This window comes from Crinia signifera, chromosome 5, assembly GCF_055691185.1.
Source record: "Crinia signifera chromosome 5, ASM5569118v1, whole genome shotgun sequence".
Lineage (NCBI taxonomy): Eukaryota > Metazoa > Chordata > Amphibia > Anura > Myobatrachidae > Crinia > Crinia signifera.
The window spans coordinates 205,666,611-205,693,343 of NC_139221.1; the positions used below are offsets into that span (position 1 = coordinate 205,666,611).

General features: G+C 41.7%; 1 protein-coding gene across 3 annotated transcripts in view; it reads left to right on the forward strand.

Annotated features, from left to right (window-relative positions):
• Positions 1-12,790: 12,790 nt before the first annotated feature.
• Positions 12,791-26,733, forward strand: part of NPSR1 (neuropeptide S receptor 1) — a 271,339-nt gene continuing 257,396 nt past the window's right edge. For all 3 annotated transcript variants that reach the window (XM_083186322.1, XM_083186321.1, XM_083186323.1), the window contains exon 1: positions 12,791-13,052. In XM_083186322.1, coding sequence (XP_083042448.1) covers positions 12,906-13,052 — 147 coding nt within the window. In that variant the 5' untranslated portion in view covers positions 12,791-12,905. The remainder of the gene's footprint in view (positions 13,053-26,733) is intronic.

Here is a 26,733-nt window from a genome sequence, read left to right on the forward strand (position 1 = left end):
TCGCGGTCGTCGGGGGTAAAAATCGCGGTCATCGCGGGCATCGCGGGTAAATCGGGATGGCCGCGATGCCCGCAATGACCGCGATGACCGCGATTTTCCCATAGGGAACAATGTTAAAACGGCAGATTGACCGCGATTTTACTGTTAAATGGCTCAATGGACCCGATTTGGGGCCAAATAGGCCAAATTAACCCTTAAATGTCCCCCCCAATTTTTAACGCCACCCCACGATCCACGCGAACCCGAAGGGTGGCGAGCGCAGCGAGCCCGCGAGGGGCGGCGGTACGCGTCCTCCGACCTTTTCATGCCCTACTATCCACTAGGGCGTGGAGTGAGAATATAATAGTGTGGCGAGCGCAGCGAGCCACCGAGCCCGAAGCGTGGCGAGGGGACGTGGATACCTTCACAGGTAGACGCGTCCCCTCGCGGGCTTCACAGGTGTCCGCCTCGCCACGGACACCTGTGAAGCCCGCGAGGGGACGCGCATAACTGTGAAGGTATCCGCGTCCCCGCGCGGGGCTCGCTGCGCTCGCCACGCTTCGGGCTCGGTGGCTCGCTGTGCTCGCCACACTATTATATTCTCACACCACGCCCTAGTGGATAGTAGGGCATGAAAAGGTCGGAGGACGCGTACCGCCGCCCCTCGCGGGCTCGCTACGCTCACCACGCTTCGGGTTGGCGTGGATCGTGGGGTGGCGTTAAAAATTTGGGGGGACATTTAAGGGTTAATGGGCTCTGTGGCCCATTTAACATTGATTCCTATGGCCAAATCGGGTGGATTGAGCCATTTAACACTAAAATCGGGTCCATCGCGGCTTTTAACATTGATTCCTATGGGAAATCGTGAGCATCGCGTCGCGGGCATCGCGGGTACATTTATGGCCGGCCGCGACGCGACCGACACGATTTCCATGTTTAACATTGGTTTCAATGGGAAATCGCGGGCATCGCGTCGGTCGCGTCGCGGCCATACATAAATGTACCCGCGATGCCTGCGACGGGTGCCCTTCTAGGTAAAGAGTACCACCAATCTTCTTTAATATCGTGCTCAGCCTTAATTGTAAAGCACAGCAGTGTTTACTGGCACTATTGTATATAAATTAATGTTGTTTAATATTTAAAATGTAAAAAAAAAAACTCAAATTGAGTTGACTCATAGCTAGTGGGATATACAGTAATGTATAACTGGTGGGATGCAAGGCATAACTGGTGGGATGCAAGGGATAACTGGTGGGATGTAAGGCATAACTGGTGGGATGTAAGGCATAACTGGTGGGATGTAAGGCATAACTGGTGGGATGTAAGGCATAACTGGTGGGATGTAAGGCATACAATTTTACAGCTTTCACTATATTTTACATTTAGGGCAGCACTCTCTCTGGAATTTGTATGCTCTTTACTGGATTTGTGTTGGTTTTCACTGGGAGTTCTGTTTTCCACCCAAATGCAAACCTTACATTAGTACAGTGTTTCCCAGACTGTGTGCCTAGGCTGAGGCTCTTGCAGGGGTACCTTGGGTTTTTGATCCAGGACTTAATCAAATATATTTACTGTCAATGTGATAGGCAAAACCAGTGCTAGCGGCAGACAATCATAATACGTGGACAATTAGAAGCACAACTGCATCAACATATAACTAAACCTAAGGCCCAATTTACTGAATTTAATATATTTATTCCAAGGTTATCAATAAAAACTTTTGTCCTAGGGGTGCTGTGAAAAAAACGCTGGTACCCTAGGGTGCCGCGGTTCAAGAAAGTTTGGGAACCACTGCATTAATAGATTAAATGACTGCTGTAAAATGAACTCTAGCTTAACTTTGTGTAGTAGGGATCTAGGGGGTTATGCTGATTCCCTCGGTAAGGCACAATCACTCTCTAATGGACAAAACCATATGCACTGCAGGTGGGGCTGATGTAACATGTGCAGAGAGAGTTAGATTTGGGTGGGGGTGTACTTCAAACTGATATCTATATTGCAGTGTAAAAATTAAAGCAGCCAGTATTTACTTTGCACAGAAACAATAAAACACCCAAATCTAACTCTCTCTGCACATGTTACATCAGCCCCACCTGCAGTGCATATGTTTTTTTTTTTTCCATTAGAGAGTGATTGTGCTTTTCCGAGTGAATCAGAATAACCCCCCTAATCTGTAAGCTCCAGTGATATAGAAACGGATGTGAGAGACAAAATTCTCTGTGCAGCACTGTGTAATATGGTTGACCTTTATATATAATCAATGATAACAATAAAGTTGGAATTTTTAAGCTCAGGTGAGTTGAAAGCTTCAATCTATCACAAAGTGAAGTGGTAAGGAAAAAAAATATTGTCTACAGTTTCAAGTATGTAAAATGGTGTAGCAGATGGATGAAGCCAGAAATGTTTTAAAAATACTGCAGAATATTTAAAGAAGAGAAGGAATAAAGGTTCCCATAGCTACCATAGACAATGAGAAAAAGTCACGATTTCCTACCTCGTATAAATGCAATGACCAGTATACAGTATGATTAACATTGTTGACGGACTACAGTAAAGGTTACACTCTTGATTTGGTTTGAACTCAGTTCCCTGGGATGCATTAGTCAACTGGCCAAGTTTATTGGTTATAAATTGTATACAAAATTGCTAATATTACTGTGTACAATCCAACATATTTCCATATTTATCCTTAAAATATATTAAACATAAGCATATGTTCAAATTAGAAAACATTAAACAGTTTAGCAATGTTTCCATAACCACTAATCAAGTATGCGATCATATTAGGCTGAGCAAGGTTAGATTTCACATTTGCATGTAAGTCATGGTGTTAACATCTCGACAAAGAGCTACTACTGTGTTGTCTATTTATAGGGTGTTTGTGTGATTCATCTTTATTTCTTTCCATTAATTAAGCCAATTAACGTTCTTTATTTACAGTTGAATCAAACGACATCACAGCATATCATTTGTCCAGCTCTGCAGTTGGAAAAAGAAAATATAACTACTGCACTTGGATGTTACAACCAAAAATGCTGTGGACTCAAAGGGTCAATGTGGAGAAAAATAGCACCCCCCCTTTGTCCACAGGTCTAATGATTAAGGGGGAAATTTACTAAAGGAAATTTGTAAAAAATAGGTGTATTTGTATCCAGAAATACGCTTATTTTTGACATTTACTATCCCGAAAATACGTCAATTCGTATTCGTATTGATAGCACATCAATACGACTACGAATTGCCATATTTTTGGGATAGTAAATGTCAAAAATAAGTGTATTTCTGGATACAAATACACCTTTTTTTTTACAAATTTCCTTTAGTAAATTTTCCCCAAAGTTGGAGTTCTGAGATAGAGAAGTGATAGCTGCTCATTCCAATGGGGATAGGTTGGGGTGATTTTGCAAGATTTAGAGGCAGTAGTTGACACATCTTGTTTCAATAGCCATATAGAGGTTTAATGCTCAGATATTGGATCGAAATTTACAGGGAAATTAAAACAAATGGTTGATGATCTATGTAGATTAGAGAAATATTCAAGAGTATAGCAACTACAGTTTAATGCAAAAAAATTATAAATCATGCACTTGGGTCTCAAAAACGCAAAGAATAAATATAGTATAAATGACACTATAATGGAAACTACTGAGGAGAAAAGGAATCTAGGTGTCACTATTTCATGTGACTTAAAGGCAGGTAGGTAATGTAATAAAGCAATGAAGAAGGCAAGTCAGATGCTTGGTTGCATAGGGAGAGGAATCAGCAGTAGAAAGAAAGAAGTAATAATGCCACTGTATAGGTCATTGGTACAACCTCACCTAGAGTATTGTGTCCAGTTCTGGAGGCCATTTTTTCAGAAGGCTATAAATACATTAGGGACTGTACAAAGAAAGGCAACAAAAATGGTGCATGGCCTACATCACGAAACTTACCGGGAATGATAAAAAGATTGTAAGTTTAGAGCAGAGAAAGGAAATGGGGGACATGATAGAAACTTTCAAATAAATCAAGATACAATATCAAGGAAGATTCCGGGGAAATTTAAGGAAAAAATACTTCACAGAAAGGGTAGGGGATAAATGGAATAGCCTCCCATCAGAGGTGGTAGAGGCAAATACAGTAGAACAATTTAAACATGCTTGGGATAGGCATCTTGATATCCTTCCAAAGAAATAAGGTTCAAATATGGTTTGAGGTAACATGTTTTAAAAAGGGGCAGACTAGATGGGCCAAGTGGTTCTTATCTGCCATCAAATTCTATATTTATATGTTTCTGTGTTTCATGTAGATGTCCCACCAGTAAAACAAATATTACAATAAAGACATTACATGGATGCCATACAAAGTACAACTTTAATAAAACACCCTTGCACACTCACACTTACACTTGCACACTCACATAAATACACACAGGAACAAATACTTACAGTACCTATTACACCCACAACCCCCTTGTCCAATAGATATCAATATGTAAAAAAAATATTAACTGTATTCTTCCCTCCACCTACTGAATAATCAACCCTGGGCCTCTCAGTCTGGGCTAGTATGGGGAAATAAAGGGAAAACCAGCACTGGGATCCACTAGTAGGGTGTAATGCCACAGCCAAGGGACTTGTCAGTCCAGGCCGGGGATTCCTGGGTAAGTGGTGACCCTCCCATAAAATAGTCCACCCTCTCATGTGGCAGATGCACACTTGATAGATTTCAATTAAAGTTGTATTTTAAAGTAATATTGTCTTTTACAGGAGGCTTTCAGGTCCAAGTTAGCCTCTCCCATAGGTCAGTACTTGGAAAACCACAAGTACCAACATGCTATGAATTATCACCCCAATGTTACCTATAGTCACCCTGTAAAATATTTTATAAATAGTACTGTACCCACACCGTACAGAGTAAAACATTAATACATACACACATACTCACGTATACTCACTTTGTCCATGGCAACAGTCAGTTTTCTTCACCTGAAAAATCCTGGCTACATGATTAAAAGCTAAATATATTCATACTTACATGACCATTGGTGAAAGTCAGTTTAATCTCCAGTAGCTTTCCTGAGCAAAAAAAAACAAAAAATGCTTTCCCAATTATGCTGGACATAGAAGAGCTATATATGTATGCACATACTGTATAGCCCTTCTTCACAAGTGACAAAAATTTCCATGACATGTATAGTCACCATGCAATCATCTGCTGCTCCCATAGTAACCTTGGTTGTGAGTCACTGTCTTACACCCAATCATCACTTCTCCATAGACTTGAATGTCTAGTAAAATCAATAATTTCAATAGTCTGCTAAAAATTAGACCATTATGGCACATATAAAAAGTGGTACTGTTTGTTTAATGGGTAGTGTGTTGAAAATGTTCTTGGAGATGCCTTTTGTGTGAAAGTCTATGCAAGTCCGACCTTCCATTTGAACTCATTGTATGATTAGTGGGAATAAATGTAATTCCTCATTGATTTATCATTCTTTCATTGTACTTATCGCCCTGACAGACAAATTAAAGAGTATATTAGGTTTGTGAGTTCAAACTTTGTTTTTAGAACTTGTTGTATAAAAACATGACCGAAATGCTATGTAAAAATATAATGATGTTAACAGAAAAGTAAATGCGAGTGGAAAAACTCATTAACTAATTTTGGAACCACCAAAGTGAAAGGAAAGAATCAGCAGCCTATCTTTTGTAAAGACAAGACTGTATCTAACCAATAGTGAATATCCCAGTCCAACAATATACACCAATCTTGGAAATGGATGTGTGCTTTTTTTATTTACTCATGCAGGATTTTCTTCGGAGAGTATCTAAAATAAGGATTCTGTAGTTATATGACTTAAATCCCATACATTTGTGCGATCGGATTTAATATGACATCAAAGTGCTATGTCCATCGAACCCGATTGCATCTTGTGGTGCTAAAGTGCACCTATACAGCTCCCGATGTCGCATGCCATCTTGAGATGGCACATCGGATGGTGGCTGAGGGTCGCGGTATGTAGCGCAAGAAGTAGTGCCAGCAGTAGTGCCAGTGGCTGCAGAAGTGTTTAAACACTGGGCAGCCCTCTGATTGGCTGAGCTATTTCAGCCAATCAGAGGGCTGCCCAGTGTTGTAAACACTTCTGCCTCCACCGCTGACTGACCCCCGCCGCCAGCTAGTGCTACAACGCCGCCCTCTGAGCGGTCCCTATGGCCCCCTCTCCCTATTCCCACTCCGCGGACAAAGCATTCCCTCAGCCACCCACTAGCGGCTTGCATTCAAGCATCGCATGTGGTTAAAAACCACATGCAATTGCTCCTGCAATTCGATAAATATTATGTGTAGCACATAAGATCTTGAGACCCGACATTCGACCGGCAGACCCGCACATCGCGTCATATGGTACACATTTTGTGCATACAATCATTCAATTTATCAGTCAGATATGGTCGAAATGGAATGATTGTATGCTATAGGTCACAAGTGTATGGGCAGCATAAGAATTGATAATTCTGCACACTGCTTGATAATATTTCATGGATATCAACTAAGGTCTGTTTATCTTTATGAGGAGATAGAAAAAAAATCTATTGCCACAATTGAATGTTACAGCTCAACATCCCAATAATACTTGATGGCTGTGGTAAGAGGATATTTACTGATTTGCCAGTATAGCCCGGTGCTGTACTTGTGGACCCCTCTATATATTTATCTATAAATAATACTTTTAAGTAAAAATAAATAAATATATATATATATATATATATACGCACGCTCACACACACACACACATACCTATGGTGCTCTGCATTGGCATCCATATGGGGTGCTGTCGCTGGTCCCCTTGCTGCTGCTACTGAGGTCCCATGTGGGGTACCTCCAGCTATCATTTCTGCCACCCCTGAAGACACACCAGGCCCCACTGCCACTGCCTCTGCATCCCTTCCATCCCTCTCTCTGACCCTGAATTTTGGCTCATTCTGAATTTTGCCTTAATTTGTGTAGCATAATGTGAATTTTGGCTCAATCCGTGTGCCATAGTGTGAATTTTGGATCATTCTGTGTGAATTTTGTCTCATTCCGAAAGGCATAATGTGTAAGGGGCAAGTATAAGAGGGTTTACTATTGTGTTGCATAATGTGTATAAGGGGTATATGGTGTGGTACACTACACTCAAGGACATGGCCACACTCTGTCAATGTGTTTTTTTTTAAAAAGAAAAAAACATGGGGGCGCTCAAAGGTGCACAACATAAATGAATAATTTATTAAAAACATACACACATAAAAATACCATTACATCAATTAAAATTAATTCATACACAATGGATGTGTATATACACATACACAGTTAATCTTTGTTGTGTAGTAGCCACTTGGTATATCGTGACCTTATTTCCTTTAAGGTTGCAATAAATTACCAATTAGGAGGCCAGTTTGAATCTTAATTACATTTTTGTTGTAAATCAGGTTTCATTTTAAACCATGGACCAGTGGCGTAACTATAGCACCGCAGCTGTGGGGGGGGGGGCGCTGTGCATATGGGGACGCCGGGGGGGGCTGCGGTGCTATATTAATCCCCCTGCCCCCCATCCCCCGCATGCTTACCTGTCCGCGCGTCCCGGCTCCCCTCCTGGCTTCAATCAATGCTATGGAGACAGACCACGATAAAATGGCCGCCCCATAAAGCAGACTGTTCTCTGAAACTGTCTGCGGTATGGGGGCGGCCATTTTATCGTGGTCCATCTGCATAGAATTATTGAAGCCAGGAGGGGAGCCGGGACGAGTGGACAGGTAAGCATGCAGCAATGGGGGGAGGGGGCACGGGGGGCAGGCACGGGGGGCCGGACAGATGGACGGGTGGGCGGGGAGGGGGGCACCCCAAAACAAAGCTACGCCGCTGCCATGGACCATCCAATTTCTTGAGCCGTGTACACACTGTCAAACTCAGACAGTGCCACAGTGTCTCTGTACAAATATAAATGCGTTTTCACACGTTGAAATGAATGGGAATTACCTCCTTTTGTGCAATGGAGAAGGGGGTGAGTGCTCGCGCTAAATACCTCTGGTGGCGAGGGGGCTGCTGGGCTGGAGTGGTCCAAACTCCCAGAAATACAGTAAGATCGCAGGTGGGTAGCCTAGCGCTCACCTCTTGTGTAACCCAGTGGTGTATGCGGCAGATATGAAATGAAGTGAAAGAAACGTAATGTTCCTTTAAGAGGTTTATTAGGTATACAAAAGATAATAAATGCGCAATAAAATATGCAATGTATCCCCGTCTAGCCAACCAGGAGCTGCTGCACGGTGGTTATAATGCAGACTGGATGGCAGGAGGGCTAGGATATTGCTGAGAAGGTGGTGGGGGGTATTGCCCCTGTGATAATGTCTCACAGGGAGCTGGGTAGGTCAGGGGTGGGAGGCAGTGGTAGAGCAAAGTATGCAAAGTACAGGATGGTATGTACAGGCTATCACTGTTCGTGGGGGAATGCAGGAGATTGGAGTGTAAGTCACTTAAGAGTGTCCGGTGACAGCAAGGCAATCAGTTCGTGAGGTCAAGGTGAGAGGGTGAGTGTCGCCGGGTGTTGGCGTCCCAAACCACCCGGTGATACACTACACTCTTACCCGATACCTGGTCTCGTTGGTATACGGTCCCACGACGGAGGTCTGTCAGCAGACTTGTGCGGGCGGCAGCAGTAGCACACTGCTCGACGGCGTCTTCCGTCACTTCCGGGTTCAGCTGTTAAGCTTGCGCCCGGAGTGTCAGAGTCAGCCGGAGCTGTGTGGTCTCAACTCCTGTTATGGAGGAGACTTGAAGATGGAGATGTGGCGAGTGTGGCTGTGTCCAACGCGTTTCGGCCGCTAACGGCCTTTTTCAAGGATACAAGTGTGCAATGGTGGAGTGGTTTAAATAGGGCGGTGGGTCACGCCTCCAGGGTTTTGATAGGTAGACTCAGTAATCACTCAGGTGCGTTGTGACGGCATCGAGAGTGGGTGTGTCTGTAACTCACTGCTGGAGTAAAAACTGTCTTTGCTCATTGTTTCATGAGAAGCAGGGTATATACTGCAAGGGTGTGAAGCTGTGGTTAGAGGGGTATGCAGTATTCATCCTAGTGTAGTGAATTGTATGTTCCTGTCATTACAGTTGAGATAGTTCATGAAAGCTGTCAGTGAGTCTTGGGTGCCTTTCCAGATGAATATGCAGTCGTCAATGTAACGTCGCCACAGGATCAAATTTGACGCCCAGCTACGGTCACCCCAAATATAGTCCTCCTCCCACTTACCCATAAACAAATTAGCATAGCTGGGCGCCACTTTTGATCCCATGGGACAGGAACATACAATTCACTACACAAATAAGTAAACAATCAGTACAATTCCTTGACCTCAAAATCTTTATTGAATCTGGCACAATACATACCAAAACTTATCGCAAAAATGTTGATGTCAACAGTTTTATACTGTACACCAGTGGACACCATAGGCCCTGGTTAGATGGAATACCAAAAGGTCAGTTCCGCCGCATTAAGCGGAATTGCTCCAGAACACAAGATTTCGAGATACAGGCACACCAACTAAGGGACCAGTTCCTAGAGAAAAAATACAACAAGGACATAGTTGACCAAGCATACAAGGAGATAGAAAACTTGGACAGAAGCGAGACACTGACAACCAAATCATCTAGAGTACAGACAGAACAACAAGAAATCACATTTATTACACAATACAATCAATCTTCTAGACAACTCAAAAATATTTTACAAAAACACTGGCACATTCTGGGACAGGATCATCAATTACAGACGCATCTGACAGACAAACCTAGACTAGTCTTTAGGAAAGCCCCGGACCTTAGGCAAAAATTGGTTAAAAATCACATCAAACCTAAAGAACTCATACAAACAAGATTGACAGACAGGAAGGGATTCTATTTTTGCAGCAAATGTGCTGGCTGCAAAAACCTCACAAAAATAACAACCAAAGGAACTGACAGTTGGACTTCTAGCACCACCAAAGATACATTCAAACTCACACAACATCTGTCATGTGAAACTAAAGGGGTTATCTACCTTCTAAGATGCCCCTGTGGACTAGAATATGTGGGGAGGACAATCAGACCCCTCAAAACCAGAATTTACGAACATATCCGAAACATTAAAATTGGTTACAGAAAACACAGCGTCTCATTACACTTTCTTGAATCCCATGGATCAAACCCTAAGGGACTCACATTCCAAGCCATAGAGTCACCCAATATCAACTGGAGGGGGGGGATCATGTAGAATTATTGAACAAAAGAGAGTTATACTGGATTTTTACTCTAAAAACCCTACAACCAAATGGCCTGAACATCGACTTCCATAATAGTCACCTAGGATGAATACTGCATACCCCTCTAACCACAGCTTCACACCCTTGCAGTATATACCCTGCTTCTCATGAAACAATGAGCAAAGACAGTTTTTACTCCAGCAGTGAGTTACAGACACACCCACTCTCGATGCCGTCACAACGCACCTGAGTGATTACTGAGTCTACCTATCAAAACCCTGGAGGCGTGACCCACCGCCCTATTTAAACCACTCCACCATTGCACACTTGTATCCTTGAAAAAGGCCGTTAGCGGCCGAAACGCGTTGGACACAGCCACACTCGCCACATCTCCATCTTCAAGTCTCCTCCATAACAGGAGTTGAGACCACACAGCTCCGGCTGACTCTGACACTCCGGGCGCAAGCTTAACAGCTGAACCCGGAAGTGACGGAAGACGCCGTCGAGCAGTGTGCTACTGCTGCCGCCCGCACAAGTCTGCTGACAGACCTCCGTCGTGGGACCGTATACCAACGAGACCAGGTATCGGGTAAGAGTGTAGTGTATCACCGGGTGGTTTGGGACGCCAACACCCGGCGACACTCACCCTCTCACCTTGACCTCACGAACTGATTGCCTTGCTGTCACCGGACACTCTTAAGTGACTTACACTCCAATCTCCTGCATTCCCCCACGAACAGTGATAGCCTGTACATACCATCCTGTACTTTGCATACTTGTACGGCTCTACCACTGCCTCCCACCCCTGACCTACCCAGCTCCCTGTGAGACATTATCACAGGGGCAATACCCCCCACCACCTTCTCAGCAATATCCTAGCCCTCCTGCCATCCAGTCTGCATTATAACCACCGTGCAGCAGCTCCTGGTTGGCTAGACGGGGATACATTGCATATTTTATTGCGCATTTATTATCTTTTGTATACCTAATAAACCTCTTAAAGGAACATTACGTTTCTTTCACTTCATTTCATATCTGCCGCATACACCACTGGGTTACACAAGAGGTGAGCGCTAGGCTACCCACCTGCGATCTTCCTTTTGTGCAAAATAATGCTTGCTCAGCAACAGTGTCCACTTACTTGTGCAGGTGACTCCTGTCACCTTGCAAGGCTCACGCGGCTCAAAGGCAGTTCACAAGTGTGAGGTGAGCCGCGGCACCCGCTCCGTCCCGTACCTCTCGGCTGAAGCTTTGTGATGTTGCAGCCAGCTGTGTAATGGGCCCCATACATCAGCAATTAATTGTGACAATCCTGAGATCTGGAGATAATTGACACAATTAATTTTAGATGTGTGGGCTCCCCCTTTTGGCAATCCCAATCAACAATTAATAGGGATCGCCAATTGATTGCTTAATCAGATTTTTAAACATGCTTAATAATCTGGTATTATCTGCCTATCTTTTTTATATGTGTGGGCATTCCCAATTCGTCTTCTTCATCTATTTACATTATGAACAGCTGAAATGACAATCAATTGGGCAATTTCCAGTTATGAAGATGCAATCTTTAGATGGAAAAATCTGCCGATCACTGAAATAAATCTGTAATGTGTGGGCAAGTCAAATAGATTGTAAAATCCATTTATCTGGCCAAAAAATCCCTGGATCTGGAAATCCATTAATTGTGAATGCTGATGTATGGGGCCCATTACTCCAGCGTGAGCCGTATCCTCACCGCAGCTTGATGTTACTGAGCACTCCGTGCGAGGCTCTGCCACAGCATCTGCTGTCTATCTGTATGGAGCCACTGGGAGACACAATCTCGCTCCTGCTGTGTAGAGGTTGGAGTTGACGAGTAATGGGAACACTCCTTTGGAACGCGTTTCACCGCACACTGGGCGGCTTTTTCAAACCTAGTGGGTTTTTTTAAGTCAGAATAGGACTTGAAAAAAAACTGCATAAAATGTGCTGAAATGTTGTCTACCAAGTTTTGGCTTTCAGTATTTTTTTAAGGTTAGAGTGCCACCTCAGGTCCCGCCAGCGCACCTTTGGAGGGGGCACCAGCCAAAATCTTGCCTAGGGCATCAAAATGGTTAGGACCGGCTCTGACAGGGCAGGTACCTCCATTTCCAAAACATTTCTTCATTGTCTCTCTTTCTCTGGAAAGAAACATTACTGTGAACAATTAAAGTATTCATTTTTAATATTAATACATAAGCACAATATTTAAAATGCGATAGAGGCACATCTGCTCGAGAGAAAGAACCTGTCAATTTTCCAGATTTTTCTGCAAACTGTGTACAACTGAAATAAAAGATTACATCTTTTATTTCTTGCAAGACAATATACAGTGATATGTGATCAGTTTATCATTGAAAGCAGAATGCTAAAAATGCATGTATATGTCCTGTTGTTTTGTCTGCAATGTGGGAGTATTTGACTATCTTTTCTTTTTTTTTTTTCATTACAGTGCTCCGTCAATGATGATGCATACAGCTTCAAGTGTGGCTTCTGTTTTCTGTTCATGTGAATCTGTTCATAAGCTACAGTGTATGCCTTCGTTAGCCAGTGGTGGAGCACAGAAGCTGTGTTCACATTTGTGCTTGTGGAGTTCTCTGCTACTGATTCGTACATAAAGAATAGCAGTGGTGAGCCACTGCACAGTCAGTCCTTGCAATGCAAGTTAGTTATACTGAAGCAAGTCATGATGTAAATGGCAGCACAGGAAGATTGGATTTAATTATTGCAACTTGCACATCAACAATTTCTTCTACAGATGCGGGGGAAGAAAGTGACTGGCAATCATTTTACACCTCCTTTAAGGTATTGCTTCTAGGCATATATTATATTTGTCCTATGAATATTATGCATGCTTGTTTTTCATAGTTTTACTTCAATTAATGCCAAAGTACATTGTTTATTCCTAATATTTTGCTCACATGATGGTCTTACATTTATAAAAGGGTTTATATTTTGTGTAATAATATATAACTATGAAAAATAATTAAATTAAATAAATTCCCAGAAAAAGCTATCCTTTTTTTGACTTAACAAAGTTAAAGAAGTTAATAACTTTATAAGAAAAAGAAACCTACCTTTCAGGCACCTACTGTATAAAATAGCAACTGAAAAAAGTTCTAGTACTGTATTCTTTTTTAGATATAGTCATGTACTTCCTCATATAATGCATTTCATTAGTATGAACTTTACTTATTTAAACCTCTATGGTCCATTTTTTGTGGAAAAACTGAATATATTTAGATATTTTTTTTTTTCACTACAATAATTATCTTTGCAGAAACAAGGTCTTGTATTGCTGACTCAGCATATTCAAAAGTATCTGTGGAAGTGTCTTTCCTATTAACAAATGTACATGTCATCTGGGTGCAATAACACATGTATGTGAAAAACTAAATACAAGTCATCCAAGGGTTATGTACAGTAACTCCCAAAATGAAATATTTATATATATATATATATATATATATATATATATATATATATGCTGTATATATATGCTGTATATATGCTGTGCAGCACAGATGGAGCCGGGAAACGCTGCACAAGCCTGCTTGCTGAGCCGGGTGGATCCGTGAGTGCTGTAGATAGTCAACCCTCCTTGTTCGTGTAATGCCAGTGTGGAATTTGTTTTATACCAAATGGTTTTCAGTCCACCACTGATGAATTTTATGGTACGCATGTACCATAAAACATGAATAACATGAATAATATGTTTTATTCATTACATTTTACTGGATGATATTGCACTATTGGGCACCCCTTGTCTTATGCTTGTTGTATGTATATATATATATATATATATATATATATATACTAGAAAAGATGAGAAGACAGCGCTCTCTAGTGTGGTAAGTGGGTTTCCACAAATGAATACAATTTATAATGTGCGTACCGTGTTATAAAACTTTTGTGCTAAAATGATGTTTAGATGTACTGTCCTTGTAGGTTTACCAGGATGCTGCCTGGATGAATCGATTAGGCCTCTCAGGGCAAGGTTTTCCCACTGGTTTTTGATAGGGTCCAAACATCAGTGCCACGTAGTGATAAAAGGAAAGACTCCAATTACAATTTTTAGTGGAGTTTTAATAAAGTGCATAAAGTGAATTAAAATAAATGTAGCTTACATAAAAGTAGTAGATAACAGATAGCTCTCAACGCGTTTCGTCGCTCACAACAAATTCCATAGGCTGGACTTCATCAGGAGAGTATACTCTCCTGATGAAGTCCAGCCTATGGAATAGGTCGTGAGCGACGAAACACATTGAGTGCTATATATATATATAAAGTCAAGAAATATCAGCACTCCCTCCAAGTAAACACAAGCTCCAGGTGCTCCCCTGGGTATGCAGCAAATAGAATTGAAACATCAAGCTTAGCAAACTTTGCTTCTGAGTCGTTGTTATCCGTGAGTGCCACCATTGAATTGAATTTGATATATATAAGTAAAATACAACATTTAGGTGTAATCTAAAATTCCATTGAAAATTTTTATTTCAAGTTCAGTTTCTATTACAAATAACTGAAGGTTATATAGCACCATTAGGACATTTTCTTAATGGAAATTGTTACAGACCAAAAAGTTGATAATGCAGTCCTCTACCTGTATATCAGCCAATCCTCACAGGGCAATTTGACTTTGATTGGGTATATGAAGTAAGAGTGTTTGTGTAGGAGCAATAGTTTGAATAGTCAGTGGATATACTGTGGGTGGAGTACTAGAATTCTTTGAAATCACAGGGAAATCGCACTAATTTTTACTAGCAATATTTTATTTTAGCAGTTTCAGATTATTATTATGAAATAAAGTGGGGAAGAGAGTGCATTTTTCATGGTATTCTCTCATTTGAATTTTTAAAAGAGATACCTAATTAAGTACAGATGTACCACATTCTCCAAAGGCCTATGTGGTGGCAAAAAAGATACACATTTTAATAAAAATGTTTCTCAATCCGGTTTACCCAATTGGATCTAACATTTGATTCACTGGAAAGTCCTCACTGACTTAAATTAAATATCTAAATTCAAACAAATTATTTTGCGTTGTTACAAATTTAGGCAAGGACATAGTCACATGGTTCATTGATGATTCTGGTCGCACATTTATGATCCATTTCAATCATGTTACAGGTTAAATTAATACATTTAAACATTTACTGCTGTGGACAATACAGTTGAAAATCTTACAGTACTGAAATTAACTATTTGAAACTCGAACATGTAACATCTTATAATATTTCTAAAATGTGAATGTCTGATAAATCTTGTAAGTGTTAAATGAAATTAAAAAACAAATATACACATGACGGTGAACAAAAAGAAGATAAGCTGTCAAATGTTATTCCATATTCAGACAGTGCCATGAACATGGCCAATACAATAGAAAGGTCCTGTTCAAAATGTAGTTTAAAGATGCATAATGAATTAAAAATAACAAGGGGCCTTATTCTGGTCTGTGTGTACTTTCGCGCACTCTTTCGGATGGCATTTTTTAGCCATCTGCGCATGCGTGGGCAACGCTATGCGCATGTGCCACGCAAGGTCTCCGTACTTGTTCTCACCAATACCGTACAGAAATGTGCACCGCATTCACTCGTGAAATATGGGCGTATTATGGGCGTCATTCAGAACTACACAGGGGCGTAGTTTCAAAGTGGGCTAAACTGGGCGTAAACATGGGCGTACACTAGGGAGTGCACTAATTATGGTACGCGTACATTCGGACAGCACACCAAATGCACGCGAACAAAAAGGCAGGAAATATGCGGTCTTCATAAGCAAGTATTGCTTTGCGGACACCACTCGGTCATGCGCTATGCATTCGGAACGCCCAATCAGTACGGGCGCACCTCACCCAATGTCAGCTGAACACAATACAATCCACTCCTTTAATCATTACTCATTAATTACACTCTTGTCATTGCTTCAATTGGAAACCTTGTAGCTTAAATGGCCCATTACTAAACACACAAATATATGCTGCATTTTTGACACACATTTACACTGCAAGCAATGGACAGAACTTACTATCACTAATATAAATATACATGTCACTTGTACATTTACCAATAAAACCACACATTTGGGGATCAAAATATTAATTTATTACACTAACGTCAAACATAAAATGGAAAAAGCATGTTTTAGGACACATGCAACAAATTAAAGGTACCATACCAGGATTGTAGACAAATAAATAAAAATATAACAATGTATTATTTACATACATAGCCACAGCAGAATCATTAGGAACACATCAGGTGGCTTCACAACAAAAGTATAGCACCAACACTTCAAGTACAGCAGACAGTAATGGCAACCAAAAGAGGCCAACAGAGGAACCAAACACATCATTCGAACCGAGGGCAAATGTGGGTACCCTGTGCACGGGATTGGTTTGCACACAGGAGGCTGACACACACACAACAAAATAAAAGATTTGGGAAGACATAAGGGTGGAGATTAATGTGGACACAAGTTCATGTGTGGGGCTTTTTCGCCTTGGAAGGGCCCTTGCCACGTTGGAATGGTGGGGCAGGTAGGGCAGATGATGGCGAAGTGGATGATGCTCTGTGTGTGTGTGGCACCATCATATTTTTTTTTTATTAGAAACACTATTGTCTATGTAATTGTTTGTATGTATGATTTATCATGCTGTAAGTACTTAGGATTGACTGTACAAGGTCTACCTGAATAGCATAATTAATGTTGAACCCCCTTTAACATGCCCACAGACAGGGGTTAAAGTGAGGCGGAACGGGGTGGAACTGCGTTCCGTCAGTTCCATTTTGGAGGCGGAACGGTTCCGCCTCCATCCGCTCACCTTGTCCCCTCTGCTTCTCCCTGCCTGCATTGCTAAACAAGACAGCCGGGTAGAGTGCTGGAAAACCCGGCTGTCTCAGAGCACGTCGTCCATCCGTCCGCGGGCGGCTATTTGAAATGACGTGCCAGCTTGCGACTGCCTGATTGGCAGCCGGGCTGCGCGTCATTTCAAATAGCTGCAATGCACACGGAGGGATGGACGACGTGCTCTGAGACAGCCGGGTTTTCCAGCACTCTACCCGGCTGTCTTGTTTACCTTGTGTTGCTGGCAGGGGTATCGAGGATTGGCAGGTATGCATGGGCTGACCTTTCTGCAGAGCAGTCACCTGGACCATGACGCCTAGTAATGCACAGCCGGCTCAAAGCTCCACTCCCAGTGTCCGGTCACTGCAGACCACATCAGCAGAGAAAGAGCACTTTCTGGGACTGCAGAAGTAGCTGCCCGGGCTGAGATCCTTACTTGCCAACAGCTGAGTGGAGAGCAGTGCGGAGCTTCTGTGGGAGCTAGGGAAGCAGCGGCATCTGTTCTAGAATGACCATGAGCAGTGTAACCTGCACTGGTGGATGTCCAGCAGCTGCAGCTGCAGCAGGGAGACAAGCTATGTGCAGACCTCCTACCTGAAGAGGATGAAGGTGAGGGGCCCTGTGCCAGCCATTATATTATTGGTTTTATGATTGTGTCACTTTTTCACATGTGCCAATGTTGTGTACTGTGTCCTCATTCTGCAAATTATGTCATATTGGGGTGTGATGTAGGGTACATAACTTGTGGCATAATGTAGGGAACGGAACCTTGCAGTGTGATGTGGGGTTATGCGGTGTGATTTAGGGGATGGGTATGTGTGGTATGATGTATGTGGTTGGAGATGTGTGGCGTTATGTAGTTGGCATGATATAGAGTCTGTAGACGTGCAGCGTGATGTGGTGACAGGGACGTGCATCTTGATTTAGGGGCAGGGGAGTGCGGCGTGATGTAGGTGCAGGGACGTGCGGCGTTATTTAGGGACCATTGACAGACAGACACAGCAGCAATGGCGGGCTGGGCCAGGGGCAGGGTGCCATCTGCCCACCAGGCCACTACAATACTTCATAAGTAGGGCCACCGCAGCCTGTCACCTTCATGGTGTCTGCTGCACAGTGTGTGTCAGGCTCTGACAGGCATCAAGCATTATAAAGGGGGCTGCTGCTGGCATGCTGTGTGCGCTATCTATGAGTACAGTAGCATGTTACCACTGGCACTGAGCAAGAAAACCCTAGCAATGAGCATGTAGGTAAGCAGCACTTACTGTATGTGGCATAATATGGAAGGGTCATTACCGTGTGTGGCATATTGTGGGGGAATATGTTGTGTGACATAATGTATAATGGGCATTACGGTGTGCATAATCCCCTGTCCCACAAAGCCATGCCCTAAAATTTTGTGGCGCACCTACGGCGCGCACTTTCACATTGTTTGACCTGTTAGATTCTTTTGCACTTTGGGGCATAATTTGCATTAAGGGTGGCGTTATGTGGCCCGCATTATTGTTTCCATGTCTATGTGAGATAGGTCATACATTTTGAGCTCCAGGGGGGCGCCGGGGGGGGGGGGGAGAGATGGCGGGGAAGAGAGTTCCACCACTTCACCAGGACCACTTTAAGCACTGCCCACAGATGACAAGAGGGAAGAAGGCAAGGGTGTCAGAGGGGCCCTCCTAAGGCTGCACCAGCACCTGCTCATCATGGCTGCAGATGTGCAGGACCTCTGCGACCTCCTGCTCTGAATATTTTTTTTTTTTTTGTTATTTGTATGTAAATAAATTTTTTGCTGAAAGTTAGAAGTGGTCTGTGTGTTATTGTATTATTTTACAGTATAAGTATAAATATAAGTATAAATAGTGCTGTTTATTTATGTAAGGTGCAAAAGTTATATACAGTATATAGATGGGTTTATTGCATACAAGTGGTTGAAAAAGAAGGGTAATGTAAAGATGTACATAGTGTGTTGATGTGTATGTGTGTGTTTGCATGTGAAGAATAATTGATGATGTAATATACACAACACATGGGCGTAAAGGGGCAAGAAAGTATGTTGTGAACTTAGCATGATGTAAGGGTTAATCTAAAGTGGTAGTAAAGTGTTTAATTATCAATTTGAGAAATAATAGATGGCCATTAAAAACAATCCCTTTTTAATGAGGTTGCCTAATTGCATAAGTGGGTCATGTTACAGATTTCGGTGTTCAGATAATAGAGGTGATTTTTGCGGAAATACACCGCATCGGTGCGTATGGGCAGGTTCCCGTCCGTTCTGACGTGGTAAAACCGTGCATACGCTGTAAAACCGTGCAGAATATGTGTGTGTCCACCGCACACGCAAAGGTTTGGATGTCGTCCGTAAACACACCCTCTTCTTAAAGAGTGAGTCCGTCCGAATGCGGAGGACCGGTGGGCGTTTCTATGTACGATGTCCACACAGCGTGGCGTGCGCACCTCTCCGAAATAAATCGGAAATATACGCACCAACCAGAATAAGGGCCAAGGTGACAGATTCAGTAATGCAAAAAAGCAAGTAATTTTGTGTCTGGAACACAACATGTTGCAATGTAAGGGGAGCAAATGCAAATTGTTTCTGTACAGGGTAAATATTGTCTGCTTTTGCATTTAGCCCAAATATATTATACATTCTCTCTTTAAAGTTCCTAGTAGTGAGTCCCACATAATATAGCATATCAGAATATAAATTACAAGACCCGAAGTGCAAGACAGTCAATGGCGAATATGGATCTTTTGGTGTGTGGATTATACTATGTGCAGGTTGATGATGGTGGGTCAAACTTTCCCGCATCCACATAGTGGAAAAAAACATCCATATTGTCTCCATATTAACTGTATTGCACATTTGATTAAGTCCATTATATTCTGATATGCCCGTGTGGGCTACATTATTTGGGACTCACGACAAGGAGCTCTAGAGAGAGAATGACAAATCATTGCCTGTCAATCCGTCTTGCGTTGGAGTCTAAGAAATCGGTTAAAACGGCGGCTAACTATTTCTTATAAAATGAACATTCTATAGAAAGACAAAGGTGCATGTTAATAGACCATATTCAGCCTCTGTGATGTAGAGGGGATAGAAAAAAGCTTTCGCACCAGAGAGAAGCTAAATGGATCTATGAGTTGGGCACACTTGCCCCTTGTGGGATTAATGAGCACAATGCCTTTAATGTATTCTTGGAGTGAATCTTCCGCAATATTGATTTTTTTCTCTCTCTTTTGAAATGGGACGTATTGTTTGTATTTTATACAAGTAATATAAAATATATATCTTCTTTTTGAATAATGTGTTAAAAAGAGAAAAAAATATATTTTATCATTTATCTTCTTTGTATATGTATATTTGTTTTTTTATGTGATAATTACGTATTTTATGCGTGTTTATGGTTATAATGTGTCTAATGTACTGGGCACACTGCTGGATATTTGTGACAATGGCTAGTTTTTTTAGATGTTTTGGAGATTTTATTTCCTTACTTGATGTGGACATATCTTTTTTGTGCATTAGTAAAATCCCCCACTGCAAAGAAATGTTAGCTGACCCTTCTTTTAAAATTGAAGCTAGTTATGTGCTGCACAAGTGTGTTCTAATATGTATGTAGTGCTTGCATTACAGGATGGTGGAACGCACCAAACTTCTGGTTTTAGTGATGGTTATAAACTTTATAGATTTTTTATAACTTTTCTATATTGCAGTGAAACTCTATTTACAGAATTAGGTTTTTGCATAACTTCCTGGTTGTTACACCCAATTAAGTGCCATAAATAGCTGCTCAGTATGTCTTTATGTTTATACTGCTTGGTGGAGTGTATTCTGCTCGACCAAATTGATGTGGTGACTTTGACAGAAACCTTAACCTTGAAAACAAAGCTTAATAAACATACATGCACATTCCATTCAACGTCACATATGCTTACCTACTGTAAATTCCCACATCGCACTTCGGTCCTCTTCTCCTGTAGAATCCATAGGCTACCAGTAAAATAAAAAATAGTCACCTATATCCAGAATATCTTTGTTCCCTGTAGGCATCCAGGGGTTCGGCACCCAACGAACTGAAGGGAACCCAAGTATTCACATGGATTCCCTTCCCCTGACTGCTGGGTCCTCAGTTGACTTATGTCACACAAAGGACCCAGCATTCAATCAGGGAGCCAATCAGTAGCTCTCTCGCCTAATTGAATGAGCTGTCACTCAAATGGAGCATACTCTATACTTTGAATGGGTATTTGATACTTGACTCAATGACTTTGTGGGCTGACCTAATTAACCTCTATGGTTTATCTAACCACAAAGTTCTCACATAAACTTAGAATGGGGTTTTCATCCCCTTACAAAGTATTGAGTGAAATCTGCTTGTGTGACAGCTTCTCAAAGTACCAGCATACGGGGGTGGCTTGCCTCAGATCTTTGAGCCAGCATACTGAGGTCAATAAAGTTTGAGATTGCCAGCCATCCTCTGCTACCATTACCTATAGTATGTACTAGAAGCTTGCAGTGTAACATAGAAATATAAGAAGAAGGCATGCTAACTGTTTTAGAACCAGGATACATTGATTCTAGAAGTGCTAACAGTATGGCGACTAAAACAAGTTCCAGTGGTAAAAAAATAAATATTAAGAAAAGATGAAATATAAAAATGTATACAATACAGTAGCATTTAATTGATTATTATGGTGTAGTGACATACTGTAGGTATGAAATATTGAAAACTGAATAGCAGTTTCCTGCAACAAATGTACTTTTTTTTTCTAGATTTGCTAAAGAATATAAATGTGTATATTAAGAATTCATGAACTGGTCATGGACATATTTATTTACATTTTCTACTAAAGCAAAAATCCCTTTGCTAACATTACTGAGAATTACTTTAACATGCAGTCCAAATAGATTAGTACAAAGGCACAACTTAAAAGTTAGTTCTAATATGCTTTTCACAGCTTGAAACAATTATACATTTCCAATGATACTGTTTATAGTCAGAAAATGTACACTTCCTTCAGTGGCTGCTATGTCTTTTTTTTTTAAATATACACAAAGTGCATATGTATATTAAGTGTTGTAACTTAAGTACTGTGACACTGTCCTGCTGTGAAATGTTCATGTAAGGGACATGTTGTTATAATAGCTATTTTAAATACCCTGACATATGACAAGAGTAACATTTTCAAAAGATTTAAAAAAATATAATTTTATCTTTCATCTACAATAACAAAAATAGAATACATTTTTTTATTCTTTTTTGTTTTATTAGAAATCAAAATGTCAGTTATTCAGGTTCTAATTTGTTTTTAAATGTTATAGTTTTAGCATTGCAAACAATAGTAGAATACTTTTTTTGTTGTTCTTTAGCCATGTTGGTTTTGTATTTGTTTCTTTCTTTGGTGGTATAGCACTTCTTTTTATTCTTGTTATAATGTTCTTGGCATTACTATATGTTATTTGTAGTTTATCCGGAAGAAGACAATTCACTTTCTCAACTTTTAAGATAATTGGGCAGATCTTTTTGTCACAATGGTATATTTGTGTGAATCCAGCTGGAGGTCACGTGAGCCATCATGTTTTGAGTGAGGCAACTGTAGTTTTGCAGGCTGGATATAATTCTTGCGCATAGACTATGGTAACTGGAAAATTATCAGAAACAGACTGAATCCTAAACAGGGGTATGGAGTCTTACACTAATCTAACATTGCAGTTGGTTATTATAAAGAACCGCTACAAAGAGGTATGGAATTTAGCTGATCTAATATGTAGTTTGCAGCTCCCTGTCAGAACGCACTTAATAGACTGGTAAATGGTGGTTAGATGAATTAAACTGGGTGGAAAATAGCTGAGTTCTTTGTATGGATAGTAAGCAGATCTAAAGTCAGAGAAGAAATACAGTACTTGTTCCAGATAAGTCCCAATGCTGACTGGACTGGAGCTGAATACACAGAAGAAATACTTGATCCATATAATTCATTAGGCTGACTGGACCGGAGCTGAAGACAAGGAAGAAATAATTGATCTGGATATTTCACCAAGATGAGTGGACCGGAGCTGAAGACAAAGACAAAATAGTTTATCCAGATAATTAATTAGACTCAGTGGACCAGAGCTGGAGACAAAAAAGAAATAATTGATCTAGATATTTCACCAGGCTGACTGGACTGGAGCTGAAGATAAAGAAGAAACACTTTTCTTTTTTGGTTACAGTTTTTGGTGATAAGGAAATCTAAACACAACAGCCAGCAACTTAATTAATTAAACAAACAAAAAACATACAGAAAACAGTACACATATAAGAATATTGCTAGATAGCACTCTAATCAGAATCATAATCATAATCAGCTTTATTGGCCTGGTATACTCATTGTATACTCGGAATATGTTGCGGAGTACAGTGCAGCAAGGACATTAAAAAGCATTAAAGTATATGTACATACATAGTAGTCATAAACACACAATAACTAGATGGCAGCAACAAGGAGGTGGGGAGGGGAGTAGCAGGTCTAGTAGTAAGAGTCCAAGCAGCCACGCATTCAGGAATTCAGGAGGCGCACTGCCTCATTGTAGAAGCTTTTGAGGCTTCTGTTTGACTTGGATGAGATAGTCCTCTACCTCCTGCCTGAGGGCAACAGCTCGATGAGGTCGTTATCGGGGTGATTAGGGTTGTTGATTATCTTAGTAGCGTGTTTCTTAACTCTGGCGAGGTACAGGTCATGGACCGGAGGTAGGGCAGTGCCGATGATCCTCTCAGCTGTCTTGACTACTTTTTGGAGTAATGCCAATACTCACAAAACTACAAATGTAAAGTGCAAAGAATGTATCAGCTGATTTTTTTTGTGATTTCCAATAATGTGTAGTGAGTTATCATTTAAAAAATTGTATTGCTGTATTAGTGAGAAAAAATTAATTTGTACAAAAAAGAATTGCAGTAGTCGAGCCTTGAGATGACCAGTGAGTGGATGATAAGCTTAGTTGCACTCTGGGAGAGAAAAGGCCTGATGCAATGATGCTTAGCTGGAATCGACAAGAATGGGACAGAGCTTGGATGTGGGGTGCAAAGGAGAGGGAGGAGTCAAGAGTGCCACCCAGGCAGCGTAGTTGGGGAACGGGGGAGGTGATGGTGTTTTTAACAGTGATGGAGATATTAGTATGGGGTGTAACTCTAGGTGGGGGAAAGATAATGTGTTCAGTTTTGTCCATTTTGAGTTTCGGAGAGCACTCAGACATCCAGGAAGAGATGGTGGAGAGGCAACTGGAAACCTGAGAGAGAACAGTGGGGAACAGATCAAGAGAGGAGAGGTAAATGTGGGTGTCATCAGCACAGCAGTGATATTGGCGGCTAAAGGAGTTAATGAGTGCACCCAAGGAAGCGGAATACAGGGAGAACAGAAGGGGGCCAAGGACAGAACCCTGAGGGACACCAACAGGAAATAAAGAAGGTGGGGAGGTGGTGCCAGATGCAGAGACTGAGAAGGAACGGTTGGTGAGGTAAGAGGTAAACCAGCCAAAGACAGTGCCAGAGAGGCCAATGTTTTGGTGTGTGTGTGTGTAGGAGAATAGGGTGATCCACAGTGTCAAAGGCAGCAAAGAGGTCCAGAAAGATAAGCAGAGACAAATGTCCCCTGAATTTGGCTGACAGCAGGGTCATTGGTGACTTTCACCAGGGCAGTCTCAGTGGAGTGGAGTGGGTAAAAGCCAGATTGAAGGGGATCAAGGATGGAGTGGTCAGAGAGGTAGCCGTTGAGATGCCTGTAAACCAGCAGTTTAAGTAGTTTAGAGGTGAATGGGAGTAGAGAGATAGGGCGGTAGCTCGTGGGTGATAAATGGTCCAGGTTGGATTTATTAAGAATATGTGAGACCAGAGCATGTTTGAAGGGTGAGGGAAAGCTGCCAGTAAAAAGGGATAGGTTAAAGAGGTGAGCAAGGTGGGAGAAGCCAGTGGGGGAGAGGGAACAGAGGAGAAGGGAGGGGAGGAGGTCCAAGGACAGGTAGAAGAGGAGAGGATGAGAAGGAGTGGACTTCCTCAACTGTAGTAAGGCAGAGGGAGGACAGAAGTTTTAAGTCTTTGGCGCTAGAGACTAGGTGCTGTAACTTGTTCCCCTGCAGCCACCACATAGAAACATAGAAACATAGAATTTGACGGCAGATAAGAACCACTTGGCCCATCTAGTCTGCCCCTTTTTTTTTACATGTTACCTCAAACCATATTTGATCCTTATTTTTTTGTAAGGATATCAATATGCCTATCCCAAGCATGTTTAAATTGTACTATTGTATTTGCCTCTACCACCTCTGATGGGAGGCTATTCCACTTATCTACTACTCTTTCTGTGAAGTAATTCTTCCTCAAATTTCCCCTGAATCTTCCTCCCTCTAGTATCAGTGCATGTCCTCGTGTTCTGCTGCTCCTCTTCCTGTGAAGAATGTCTCCCACCTGTACCTTGTTAAAACCCTTGATATATTTGAAAGTTTCTATCATGTCCCCCCTTTCCCTTCTCTGCTCTAAAGTATACATATTAAGATCTTTTAGTCTTTCCTGGTATGTTTTGTGATGTAGGCCATGCACCATTTTTGTTGCCCTTCTTTGTACAGTCTCTAATGTATTTATATCCTTCTGGAGATATGGCCTCCAGAACTGAACACAATACTCTAGATGAGGTCGTACCAATGACCTATACAGTGGCATTATTACTTCTTTCTTTCTACTGCTGATACCTCTCCCTATGCAACCAAGCATCTGACTTGCCTTCTTCATTGCTTTGTTACATTGCCTACCTGCCTTTAAGTCCCCTGCGTCCGTGACAGAGCGCCGTGTGAGCTTCACAGCCTGAGAGTCTGCAGCGAAGGAGGCGGCTGCTGTCGGGACATTTCCAAAGGCTGATCCCCTGCATAGACCTGAGGCAGCCGAGCGGCATCCAGGGGTGAGCAAGCGCTGCGGCGCAATCTTGTCAATTACTGACCGCACTAACTGTATTTACTGCCGTGCAACCAGTACACAGTGGAGGCAGGACGGACACTGTCACCCAGCTACCAGACAGAAGTCCTTGCCCTCCACTTGCATGGGCACCCACAGATTCCATCAGTGTGTTTTGCCAAATAAATTAATGCGCATAACAGCCCTCATTTGAGAACAATATCTACCAATTTGGACGTCTATAGTCCCTATCAGGAATTGCACTGGGACTTAATTGGTTGACTTATGAGAGAAAATCTCCAATTTATGGTCACGCTTACATCTCAGCGTTAGGTACAATGGTGCACCATTGATTGTGATTTTAAATGCATTGTATGTTTATTATTATTGTGTGTTGTTTTTAATAAATTGTCAGTTTTCTTGTTCACCTTTGAGCGACCCGCATTTTCCTTTGCACAGAGGGAGGACAGATTTGGGTAGTTGGAGGGGGAGGATGATTGGGGTGGGTGGGCATTAGAATAAGATATGGTAAAAAGTAATAATAGAATACTCAGTTGAGTTAAGAAGTCACGTAGTTTTACATGAGTAAAAGTATCACAGTATCTACTTAACACACAAACTCTGAAAGTATATTATTATACTGGCGACTAGGAAATTTGTGAGATCAAAAGATTTAGGAACCCAGTTCCTCATTATGACATGTGTACTTAGAGGTTCAGGAAAAA